Raw genomic sequence first — 13,496 nt, 5'->3', positions numbered from 1 at the left:
ATAGCCCAGACCACCCGCTAGCACGATATTGTCCGCTTTGGCACACAAGGCCTCATGGTTTTGCCTTTGACGATAGGGATGATAGCCAAAGCCCCGCACACTCACTCGTCAAAATGCGTCATGCTAGGGAGAGGTTTCCAGACTCTTATACGGCATGCTTCGTTCCCCTCCCCAACCGATGTGGGACCTTACGATCCACCCCCCTAAAGGAGCCCAGCGCCCTTGCTGGCACATGATAAACCCCATTTGTAGGGTTTATCTTGTATTGATTTTAGGGGATTTTATAACCTTTTACCCACATTTATTCAATAAAATAGCATGGTTTTATAACTTCTCCCATAATTGTGCTTAAGAGTGAAAACATGCTTTTTAGGTCTTAAAATAGCTAAATCTAATTCTCCTTGATTCCATTAGATGCCTTGATATGTTTGTTAAGTGATTTAAGGTTTAGGAGGCAAAGATTGGATCAAGGGAATGAAGAAAGAAGCATGAAAAGTTGGAGAACTCATGAAGAAATGAAAGAACTGGAAAGCTGTCAAGCCGACCTCTTCGCACTTAAATGACCATAACATGAGCTACGGAGGTCCAAATGATGTGGTTTTAGTTGGGTTAGAAAGCTAACATTCGGGGCTTCGAAACGATATAAGATTTGCCATAGTTGCTACACGTATGGTGGCGCGCACGCGCATAGTACGCGCACACGCCGTTGCTGCACGTGATCACTTCATGCAAACTCGTGGCTAGCGAATTTACAAGCCTTGTGGGCCCAATCCAACCCATTTTTGATGCTATTTAAGCCAAGGATTAAAGGGGGAATGAACATACTTTACATACTTTTAATCATTAGCTTAGTTTTAGTAGTTAGAAGTAGTTTCTAGAGAGAGAAGCTCTCACTTCTCTCTAGGATTAGGATTAGGATTAGGTTTAGCTCTTAGATCTAGGTTTTAATCTTTGCTTTCTTCCACTTCTATCTCTCAATTCCTTGTTGCTACATTCATCTTCTTCTACTCTTTTATTGTAATTTCCTTTATGTTGTTCTTATATTTTGTTGTAGATCTAGTATTGTTCCTTCTATATTCTTCCAATTCAATAAGAGGTAATTCATACTAAATGTGTCTTCTTTGCTTTTCTATTGTTGATCTCTTATTTTTGTAGTTGTAGATTCCTTTAATTCTTGCATTTAATAATGATTACTTCTATTGCACTTTATGTGTTTGTTGAAATGCCTCTTCTAGATATAGTATAGATTTTGTTCCTCTTGGCCTAGGTAGAGTAATTAGTGACACTTGAGTTATCTAATTCCTTTGTTGATTGGTAATTGGAGAGATTGCTAATTGGTTTGGAGTGCACTAAAGCTAGTCTTTCCTTGGGAGTTGGCTAGGACTTGTGGCTCAAGTCAATTCATCCACTTGACTTTCCTTTATTTAGTAAGGGTTAACTAAGTGGTAGCAATGAACAAATCTCATCACAATTGAGAAGGATAACTAGGATAGGACTTCTAATTTTCATACCTTGCCAAGAGCCTTTTATAGTTGTTAGTTTACTTTCTTGCCATTTATCTTTCATGCTTCATATCAAAACCCCAAAATAACTCACAACCAATAACAAGACATTTTATTGTAATTCCTAGGGAGAACGACCCGAGGTTTCAATACTTCGGTTTATAAATTTAGGGGTTTGTTTTAGTGACAAATAACTTTTTGTATGAAAAGATTATTGTTTGGTTTAGGAACTATACTTGCAACGAGAATTCATTTGTGAAATTCTAAACCATCAAAAATCTAATCATCAAAATGGCGCCGTTGCCGGGGATTTGCAATGGTGTTATGTTATTGGTTATTGTACATATGTGAATATTGTGAATAGGTTTATCTTTTGTTTGTTTCTTAATTTTTGTTAGTTTTATTTTGTTCTCTCACTATGAATTCTCACTTTGGTTTTGAGTTTGGTTCTAATTGTGTTGTAGGAAATGTGGACTTCAATGGCAACATGTACCATGGATGGAACCAACAAAGATGGGAGGAGCCTCAAGGAATTGATCACTCATATTGGCAACAACCTCCGGAGACTTATAGGTATAACTTCCATCCTAATGCATGCCAATTTAACGGCTATGATGACTCTTTTTGTGACACTCAACAACCACCATCATATGCCTATGAATCCTATCCTCAACATGAACCTCAACCATTCTCACAAGCCTTTCATTACCAAACACCGCCCTATGATCCATATCCATCATATGACCAAACCCCCATACCATACTCTTATGACCATTATGAGCAAGAACCCTTAGAACCACCACTACCCTATCAAGATTACTCCCAAGAACCACCTCAATACACACAATCTCCACAGCCTTACCAAGAAGAACCACCTTCCTATTATGAACCCTCTCTCCAAAATGATGAACCTTCCTACCCACCACAAGCCCCAATAGATGATTCTCTCACTTTGTTACTTCAAGGACAAGAGGCCATGAAGCGGGATACACTTGAGTTTGTGACCAACTTGACTAAGGTAGTGCACTCTTTAGCCTACCAATGTTTTAACACTCAAGATACTTCCGTAGCCACATGCGAAAAACCTAAAGAAGCGCAAAGTATGAAGGAGAAATTGGACAATCCGGTAGAGAAGGGAGAACCAAGTTTTGTGTTGGAACAATTGGAGGAGCCTATGATCATTGAAGAAAAGGAAGAGGTGGTTGAAGATTTATGAGATGTTGAAAGTCCAAGGGAATGTAGCATCATGGAGCACCCTTCCAAGAAGCTTGATATCGATGTTGAGGAGGAATGTGCACAACCTCCAAGGCATATTCCATATGAAGACTTGGAAGGAATGGAGCAAGAGTTGAGTTCCCGTGGTGATGAAGATCATGCATCCAATCTTCTTGGTGGTGAATCCTTTGAATTTGAAGAACCTTCTCCCAATGAATTTGAAAGTGATGTGGAGGTAGATTGCTCTCAACCTTCCAATTATGACTTGAGTGATGGAGAGGAGTTAGATGAAGTTGATGAACAAAGGATTAAGAATAAAGAAGTTTATGAAGAGATGGTGATTGACAAGGAAGCAAACAAGGGAGTAGAGCTTGCAAGCACATTGGAGATACCTCTCCCCAAGCCACCACCATCCATTCTCTCATTCAAGTGGGTAAATTCCTTATGCTCAAGCTTTATTATTCCCCTTGAAAATGGTTTGATTGAAACGAATGGTCAACTTAGACATGTTTGTGGCTTTAAAAGTAAAAAGGAAATGGTTAGTGGTTGGAAACATCATTCTAGGTTCATTATGGTTGCATGCTCAAAGCTTAATTGTAAAGGTTGGTGTATAACTAGAATACATGGGCCTAGAAGGATGTTTGGTCACTTTGTTGAGAATTCACCTTGCTCACCACCCACATGGATTAATGATAATCAACTTAGAGATGGGTGTGAAGACAAAATATGGGATCCGGGAACACATGAGGATCAACATTGGGAGCCTATGGTTTGTGAAGAACTCCATCAAAGCTTGGAGATATTAATCTTGAATAATGAAGCTTATTGGAAGTCCAAGTATTGGTGGAAGTTCCAAGATGAATACAAGCACAAGCCACCTTGAGAGGAGCTCCCCATAAGTCCAACTTAAGGACAATAAACAAAAGTGCTAGGTGGGAGACAACCCACCATGGTAAAATCCTTTCATTTTCTCTTTTGTACATATTGGTAGAACTAGTTTAATTTCATGTTTAGATTAGTTGGTTGAGTTTAATTAGTATTTTATCATGTTAAATAAGGTTTTAGGGTGTTTTGGTAGCTGTTTGGAGGATTGAAAGGCTTGGATTGGTGCAAGAACTTAGAAAAAAATTTTGAAAAACAGAACACCATCCACGCGTGCGCGCACATAACGCGTACGTGCACCCGAGCATTTTTTGACCATCCACGCGGACGCGCACTGTACGCGGACGCGTGGATGAAAAATTTTACCTCCAGCCAAAAAATCCGAGAGTTAGGCCTGCACTGTGCGAACATTGGGCCTAAGGCACAAGTCTATGCACGCGTGCACGCACTTGGCACGTACGCGCACGTGATCTTAAATTGGCAATGCACGCGCACGCACACTGTGCGCGCGCGCGTCGATTGCACGATCCACACTCCTGGTACTTTTACCCGAGAGTTGTGCCAGACTTAGGCCAACATTATGCCTCCGGCCTAACTCGATGCACGCGTGCGCGCACCTGGCGCGTACGCGTCCTTCAACCAATATGCACATCGACGCGTAAGCACGCATGACGCGCACGCGTCGGTAAAAAAAAAGAGTTTTTTTTCCCCTTCCATTTTCTTTTGCTTATCACATTCGCATACTTCTACTCTTCCCATTTTCATTTAGTTTTTGTAGCATGTTTTCGTTTTTTTTAGTCATTTTAATAATGGTGTTGCATCTTCCTACTCAATTGTTGAGGATTCATTGCATTACTTTGGTGCTTCTTGACTTGTTTCATATTGTTGGGTGATGTTTCTCTTCAAATCAATGCTCAATCTTTTATGCACTTGTGTTCTTTGTGCATTGATATGACCTTATATTGTCTTTCATGGCCCACTCTCTCTTGTTCGAACTTGATGCTCATCATGCTCTTCATGCTTTGACCTTACTCTTGCATCAAGTATCATTGATATGCCATTTTCTCTTATTGTTTCCTCCTCTACATGTTGTAGCTACCATGTAGTGTGAGAACCATACCTTTATTTGGCATTAGCCCCCGCCTATATTCTATTTGCTTTGATATCTTTGTTATAGGCTTAACTTTCTTTCTTTTTCTTTCCTTTTAGGTTGGCCACCAAGAAGGGGGAAAGGAAAAGCTTTTAAATGGGGCAACAAACAAGTCATCCGCACAACCTTTTGAAGGAGCTCATCAATTGTAGCAACCCGTCCACCTTGCTCTTCTTCGCATGCACCGAGGACGGTGCAATCTTCAAGTGTGGGGAGGTCGTTCGACCGATCTCCATGGGTAACAATTTCCTTTTCAACACCAAATTTTTATTTTCTTTGTTAGATTAGCTATTGCATTGCATGATAGGTTGCACGTTAGTTAGAATTTGTACATATTTTCACCACTTCTTTCTTATTAGGACTACTTGGCTAGGGTGATGATTTCTTCTCCAAGAAACTGTTTTAGGGTAACCTAACAATTTGAAAAATTTACTTTGTTGAACTTGCTTGAAAGAATGTATTTTGGAACATGGTTTTTGAGCTAAGAACACAAGCTTGCGAGATTCGAGCCTAATGGTGTGGTTACATCTTATAACCACTTATTCTTCCTTCTTGTGTGCATTATTCTCTTCCTATGATTGTAATCTTTGATTTGTTTGATTATTTATGTCCATTATTTTGTGTATTCATGCATTTATATGATTGAGGCCATCATTTCATTAGCTCACTTACCCAAATGGCCTTACCTTTTATCTTCCTTGTTAGCCAAATTTGAGCCTATGCTTAACCCACTTTGTTCTTAATTTAGCACATTACAAGCCTTAAAGCGGAAAACAATGAATGTCCTTTATTTGGATCTTTGATTGGCTTAGGCTAGTGAGTGTGAGTGTCATCCAAGAGTGGGAAAACTTTGGGACATTGGTTGGGATAAAAGGGTATTTGTGTTTTGTATTTTTATATTGAGGAATTGGGTACATATTCATGTATTGATTAAATGTATAGACCTTATGCATTGATGTTCTTATGTATAGTTTGAAAGAAAAAGAAAAAAAATGAAAAGAAAAAGAAATAAAAGTGAAAAAGAAAAAAAAGAGAAGAAAAGAAAAGAAAAAAATGTATATAGAAAAAGAAAGAAAAAAAAAAGCAATAAAGGGGACAAAATGCCCCAAAGTGAAGTTCAATAAGAATCAATGCATAAGTGTTGTGAAATGAAAAGAAAATGCATGAGTATGTGAAAAAGTGAGGAATGGGTAGTTAGATTAGTATTCAATTGTATAGGTCATTATATAGGTTAGGTGGGAAAGTTTAAGCTAATCAAAGATTCAAATTCTAGTCCACTTGACCATATATAATCCTACCTTAACCCTAGCCCCATTACAACCTAAAGAAAAGACCTCATGATAATTGTATGCGTGCATTGAATAATTGTTGATTGTTAGATGAAAAAAACAAATCTTGGACAGCATGATTAGGGGAGAATTGAGTAAATCAACCCCAAACACCGAGCGACTAGAGTGCAAACACTTCCGGTGAGGGTTCGATGCTCAATTCCTTGATTCCCGGCTTTCATGAGCGTTCTTCTTGCAAGTCTATGTGAACTTCATTTTTTTTATACTTCAATAGGTAGGACTCATGAATCGTTATATGATCTTAAGCCCTACTTGTGCATGTATGACTTGGAGGATTGATTTATTTTTAACCAAGTAGGTAAAACCATTTTGCATTTAGTTGCATATAGTTTATTTACATGGAATAAATGTTGATACACTTTGTTTCTCTCTTGGCTTAAGCATGAGGACATGCTTGGTTTAAGTGTGGGGAGGTTGATAATCCCCATTTGTAGGGTTTATCTTGTATTGATTTTAGGGGATTTTATAACCTTTTACCCACATTTATTCAATAAAATAGCATGGTTTTATAACTTCTCCCATAATTGTGCTTAAGAGTGAAAACATGCTTTTTAGGTCTTAAAATAGCTAAATCTAATTCTCCTTGATTCCATTAGATGCCTTGATATGTTTGTTAAGTGATTTAAGGTTTAGGAGGCAAAGATTGGATCAAGGGAATGAAGAAAGAAGCATGAAAAGTTGGAGAACTCGTGAAGAAATGAAAGAACCGGAAAGCTGTCAAGCAGACCTCTTCGCACTTAAACGACCATAACTTGAGCTACAGAGGTCCAAATGATGCGGTTTCAGTTGGGTTAGAAAGCTAACATCCGGGGCTTCGAAACGATATAAGATTTGCCATAGTTGCTACACGTATGGTGGCGCGCACGCGCATAGTACGCGCACGCACCGTTGCTGCACGTGATCACTTCATGCAAACTCGTGGCTAGCGAATTTACAAGCCTTGTGGGCCCAATCTAACTCATTTCTGATGCTATTTAAGCCAAGGATTGAAGGGGGAATGAACATACTTTACATACTTTTAATCATTAGCTTAGTTTTAGTAGTTAGAAGTAGTTTCTAGAGAGAGAAGCTCTCACTTCTCTCTAGGATTAGGATTAGGATTAGGTTTAGCTCTTAGATCTAGGTTTTAATCTTTGCTTTCTTCCACTTCTATCTCTCAATTCCTTGTTGCTATATTCATCTTCTTCTACTCTTTTATTGTAATTTCCTTTATGTTGTTCTTATATTTTGTTGTAGATCTAGTATTGTTCCCTCTATATTCTTCCAATTCAATAAGAGGTAATTCATACTAAATGTGTCTTCTTTGCTTTTCTATTGTTGATCTCTTATTTTTGTAGTTTTAGATTCCTTTAATTCTTGCATTTAATAATGATTACTTCTATTGCACTTTATGTGTTTGTTGAAATGCCTCTTCTAGATATAGTATAGATTTTGTTCCTCTTGGCCTAGGTAGAGTAATTAGTGACACTTGAGTTATCTAATTCCTTTGTTGATTGGTAATTGGAGAGATTGCTAATTGGTTTGGAGTGCACTAAAGCTAGTCTTTCCTTGGGAGTTGGCTAGGACTTGTGGCTCAAGTCAATTCATCCACTTGACTTTCCTTTATTTAGTAAGGGTTAACTAAGTGGTAGCAATGAACAAATCTCATCACAATTGAGAAGGATAACTAGGATAGGACTTCTAATTTTCATACCTTGCCAAGAGCCTTTTATAGTTGTTAGTTTACTTTCTTGCCATTTATCTTTCATGCTTCATATCAAAACCCCAAAATAACTCACAACCAATAACAAGACATTTTATTGTAATTCCTAGGGAGAACGACCCGAGGTTTCAATACTTCGATTTATAAATTTAGGGGTTTGTTTTAGTGACAAACAACTTTTTGTATGAAAAGATTATTGTTTGGTTTAGGAACTATACTTGCAACGAGAATTCATTTGTGAAATTCTAAACCATCAAAAATCTAATCATCAGCACATCGATCCGGGCTCCGCCTCTGATACCATATGTAACAGCCCAGACCACCCGTTCGCACGATATTGTCCGCTTTGGCACACAAGGCCTCACAGTTTTGCCTTTGACGATAGGGATGATAACCGAAGCCTTCCACACTCACTCATCAAAATGTGTCATGCTAGGGAGAGGTATCTACACCCTTATAAGACATGCTTTGTTCTCCTCCCCAACCGATGTGGGACCTTACAATTTTTCAAAATAAAATTTCTAAATTTAGAATCTATCTCGCGCACTTAAAATTATTATTTTTATTAAAATGGTTTTACAAGAAACTTCGGTTCTTACATTCTCCCCTCCTAATAAAATTTTTGCCCTCGAAAATTCAAACTACTCGATATATCCTCTTCGAAGCATTCTACCGTGTCGATGTTCCCTCTCGCCTTCCGCTGCGTCACTCTGATTATTTGTCACTACGAGTCCAACTCACTTCGCCACCTCGAACCGAATTTTTCCTTTAACCCAAATGTCGCCTTTGTAATATTTTCCAAAACTTTCAAAACAAGCTTATTCTAAATCAGTTCATTGTTAAAGCTTTCTCAAAAGAGTCAAAAATCATTTACTCGGAAGTCGATTACTTTAAATCACAATTTTTTTAAATAAAAACTTTTCAATTTGAATCCCTTTCAATAAGATAAATTTAGAAACCAAATTCACAAATTGATAAAAATCATAGAACTCACTCTTCTTTTAAACCATATCATTTAACCCAAGAGTTCCATCCTAGTTTTAAAATCAAATCATTTAAATCCAAAGTTTCAAACCAAATTTCAAAATCATTCTAAACTTTAAAACTTTTCCAACAAGGTTCAAAACCATACCGGTTAGAAGTTTGGAAATCATAATTAAAAACTGCAAAAGCATCAATCGGCACTTCCCTTGCCACCAGTGCTGAGACCCACCTATCAACCGATATGCCACAACTCCACGAACAGGTATTCCAGAACATGCTGAGCTTGTAACGCATTAGTTAGGTTAGTCATCCTCACTACCTCTCCGTTAACATGATTGACCTGTCCGCCAGTTGCCATTCGGGTTTCCTTTCTACACCAAACAATCGATATCAAGGTGATCAGTCTCAATATCTCAAGCTCAGTGCTTCAATTATCCCCAAAAGCACTCACAAACAAGCATGCTATGCATATCAAGCAGATAACCTAAATAGCATGAATTAAAAAAAATGACTCAGAGTATGCAACGAAGCACAATCGGTCTATCCCTCAGGCTCACGAGGATGAACTGCTCTGGTATCATCTGTAACAGCCCAGACCACCCGCTAGCACAATACTGTCTGTTTTGGCACACAAGGCCTCACGGTTTTGTCTTTGACGATAGGGATGATAGTCGAATCCCCCCACACTCACTCGTCAAAACGTGTCATGCTAGGGAGAGGTATCCACACCTTTATAAGGAATGCTTCATTCCCCTCCCTAACTGATGTGGGACATGCCTTATAAGGGTATGGATACCTCTCCCTAGCATGACGTATTTTGACGAGTGAGTGTGAGGGTCTTCAGCTACCATTCCTATCGTTAAAGGCAAAACCGTGAGGCCTTGTGTGCCAAAGCAGACAATATCATGCTAGCGGATGGTCTGGGCTGTTATAGATGGTATCAAAGCCAGAGCCCGGATCATGTGCCAGCGAGGGAGCTGGGCTCCTTTAGGGGGGTGGATTGTAAGGTCCCACATCTGTTGGGGAGGAAAACAAAGCATACCTTATAAAGGTGTGGATACCTCTCCCTACTATGACGCGTTTTGACGAGTGAGTGTGGGGGGCTTCGGCTATCATCCCTATCGTCAAAGGCAAAATCGTGAGGTCTTGTGTGCCAAAGCGGAGAATATCGTGCTGGCGGGTGGTCTAGACTGTTACAGATGGTATCAGAGCCGGAGCCCGGATCGATGTACCAGCGAGGGCGCTAGGCTCCTTTAGGGGGTAGATTGTACGGTCCCACATTGGTTGGGGAGGAGAACGAAGAATGCCTTATAAGGGTGTGGATACCTCTCCCTAGCATGACGCATTTTGACGAGTGAGTGTGGGGTCTTTGGCTATCATCCCTATCGTCAAAGGCAAAACCGTGAGGCCATGTGTGCTAATGCGGACAATATCGTACTAGCAGGTGGTCTGGGATGTTACACGTTGGCCTGGTTTTGTGTCAAAATCTTTAAAATTAGTGTCAAAATTTGTATTTTTAATATTTCTACTTTTCTAAACTATAAAATTTAATTTTCTAATATCTTTGAATAATAATTAATTTATTGGCTAATTATTTATTAATTTTTCGGAGTTTACACATAATGTTTATCTTATTATCTATGTAAATTCTCAATTATAGGAATTTAGTTGAATCATGGGTACAATGAAAATAATAGACACTTTTTTTAAAAAGACTAGCCAGAAGAGTGAAAATGTTTCTAATGTTGTTACATCAACACCAACCTCTTCAATACTTGAGGCATCAAACATGAATACTTTAGCTCCTCAACAAGATAGTTCAAAGTTAATGCACCCATGACTTAATCCTGAACAAATGGAAGTATGTCATTTGGTAAGAGATCTAGAAATTCAACCAATGATTTGGAAGTTTCATCCAAGTAAAAGAGATGAAATTCATCGAGCTTATCTTAAAGCTGGACCAAATCAATCAATACTTGATAATTATCCATTCATGAGCGATACAAGTCATCGTCGTCGGTTTCAAGCTTCTTGGTTTGAATTATACCCTTCATGGTTAGAGTATTCTATTGAAGATGATGCTGTATATTATTTACCATGCTACCTATTTGCTATGGAATCTTCAATCAACACATATTCAAATGCTTTCATTGAAAATGACTTTAGGAATTGGAAGAAGGTAAATAGTAGAAAAGATTGTCCTCTTTTGAATCACATTGGCAAAGGCCCCAATTCGTTCCATCATAGGGCAACGAAATCATGTGATGATTTGATGAAGAAATCACAACATGTTGATACACTTATGAAACAACAAACATCAGAGAAAATTGAGAATAATCAACGTAGACTTGGAGCATCTATTGATTATATTAGATGGTTGACTTCTCAAGGTTGCGCTTATAGAGTTCATGATGAAAGCTCGAGTTCAGATAATCGAGGTCACTTTATTGAATTGTTAAAGTTTTTGAGTTCTTACAATAGTAGTGTTCAGAAGCTTATTTTGGAAAATGCTCCTAGATTTGCTAAATATACTTCAAGTGATGTTCATAAAGAAATTCTACATGTTCTTGCTACAATGGTGAGAAATTCAATTAGAAAGGATATTGGAGATGCCAAATTTTGTATCATCATTAATGAAGCTCGTGATAAATCTAAAAAAGAGCAAATGGCTATTATTTTGAGATTTGTTGATGTGGATGGTTTTGTTCGTGAACGCTTCTTTGATCTTGTACATGTTATTGATACTAGTGCCTTGACTTTGAAAAAAGAATTGGTGTCTGTGCTTTCTATTTATAATCTTCAAATTGAAAATATTCGAGGTCAGGGATATGATGGTGCTAGCAATATGAGAGGAGAATGGAATGGTTTACAAGCTTTATTTCTCAATGATTGTCGACAAGCATATTATGTCCATTGTTTTGCTCATAGATTGCAATTAGCACTAGTGGCTGCTTCAAGGGAAGTACTTCAAATTCATGAGTTTTTCACACAATTGACTGTTATTGTCAATATTGTTGGTGCATCTTACAAACGACATGATCAACTACAAGAAGCTCAAGAAATTGAAAATACAAAATTGATTGCCAATGATGAGCTAGACACAGATCAAGGTGCAAATCAAATGGGCACTTTACAAAGAGTTGGAGATACAAGATGGAGTTCTCACTTTCATTCTATTTGTAGTTTGATAAGAATATTTGCAGCTACTCATATCGTTTTTAATAACATTATTGATGATGGTACAACTTCTGCTCAAAGAGGTGAGGCTTATGGTGTCAACAAAGTGCTATTCTCGTTTGAATTTGTTTTTTCGTTACATTTGATGAAGAAAATTATGGGGATTACTAATATTTTGTGCCAAGCATTACAACAAAAATTCCAAGTTATTTTGAATGCAATGCATGTTGTTTCCACATCAAAACTACTTCTTCAAAAATTGAGGGATAATGATTGGTGCAATTTACTTGAGATTGTTAAGAAATTTTGTGAGAAACATGAAATTGATATCCCTGATATGAATACACAATACACAATCAACCAAAGATAATAATCGAGCATCATTATCGAGTAGATGTGTTTTTGGCAGCAATTGACTCTCAAATACAAGAGTTAAATAGTAGATTCAATGAGGAAACCATGGAGCTTTTGACATTAAGTACTGCTTTGGACTTTAAAGACAATTTTAAGTTGTTTAATATTCAGAAGAGTAAAGTATCGTTTTTGTCCCCAACGTTTGGGGTAAGTCTCATAGTTGTCCCTAACGTTTAAATCGTCCTATTTAAGTCCCTAACGTTTCAAAATTGACTCAATATTGTCCTGCCGTTAGGGATCTGTTAACAGAATTGATAGCAGGACATAATTGAGACGATTTTAAAATGTTAGGGACTTAAATAGGATGAAAACGTTGGGGACAAAAACGATACATAGAAATAAATTTTAATTTTATCCTTCAATAATATCAATTTTTAACGGTACATATTTATTCAATTATTTTTTAATCACATCTAAGTAAATTACACTTAATCACATTACTTTTATTCTAAATAAATTTATGTTTTGATAATTTTTACTCTTAAAGATGTTTACTCATCATGAAATATTTGTAAAATGACTAGTATATAAATTTGCGGAAAAAAATGATACATATACAATAAAGTAATGTGATTCTAGTAATTTTACAAACATTTCATGATGAGTAAAAATCTTTAAGAGTAAAATTATAAAAAAATAAATTTATTTAGAATGAAATAAATGTGATTAAGTGTAATTTACTTAGATGTGATTAAAAAATAATTAAATAACTATGTACCGTAAAAAAATTGATATTATTGAAAGATAAAATTAAAATTTAATTATATGTATCGTTTTTGTCTCCAACGTTTTCATGCTATTTAAGTCCCTAATGTTTTAAAATCGTCTCAATTTTGTCCCGCCATCAGTTCTGTTAACAGATCCCTAACGACAGGACAATATTGAGTCAATTTTGAAATTTCAGGGACTTAAATTGGACGATTTAAACGTTAGAGACAACTTTGGGACTTACCTCAAACGTTGAGGACAAAAACGATACTTTACTCTATTCAAAATATATGCAAGTTAGCTAAAAAAGTTTTATCCTTCAAATTTTTCTAATCCTGAAAGGATTCTTTTGAATGCTCAATTGTAACATTATGCATTTGATATACCGAATCATCTAAAAGATGTTGGGACAC

At 37.1% G+C, this 13,496-nt stretch overlaps 1 protein-coding gene across 1 annotated transcript; it reads left to right on the top strand.

Annotated features, from left to right (window-relative positions):
• The first annotated feature begins 10,639 nt into the window (after nt 1–10,639).
• LOC130980528 (uncharacterized) lies at nt 10,640–12,331 on the top strand. The gene has a single exon (XM_057904197.1). The coding sequence runs from the start codon at nt 10,640–10,642 to the stop codon at nt 12,329–12,331; it is 1,692 nt and encodes a 563-aa protein (XP_057760180.1).
• Nucleotides 12,332–13,496: the final 1,165 nt, after the last annotated feature.

The sequence above is a fragment of the Arachis stenosperma genome, chromosome 5, assembly GCF_014773155.1.
Source record: "Arachis stenosperma cultivar V10309 chromosome 5, arast.V10309.gnm1.PFL2, whole genome shotgun sequence".
NCBI classification, from domain to species: domain Eukaryota; kingdom Viridiplantae; phylum Streptophyta; class Magnoliopsida; order Fabales; family Fabaceae; genus Arachis; species Arachis stenosperma.
This window is presented reverse-complemented; position numbering and strand designations above follow the sequence as displayed.

Bases quoted from the DNA above. Each gene is read 5' to 3' on its own strand.
- LOC130980528 (XM_057904197.1), top strand. From the start codon at position 10,640: ATGGAAGTATGTCATTTGGTAAGAGATCTAGAAATTCAACCAATGATT.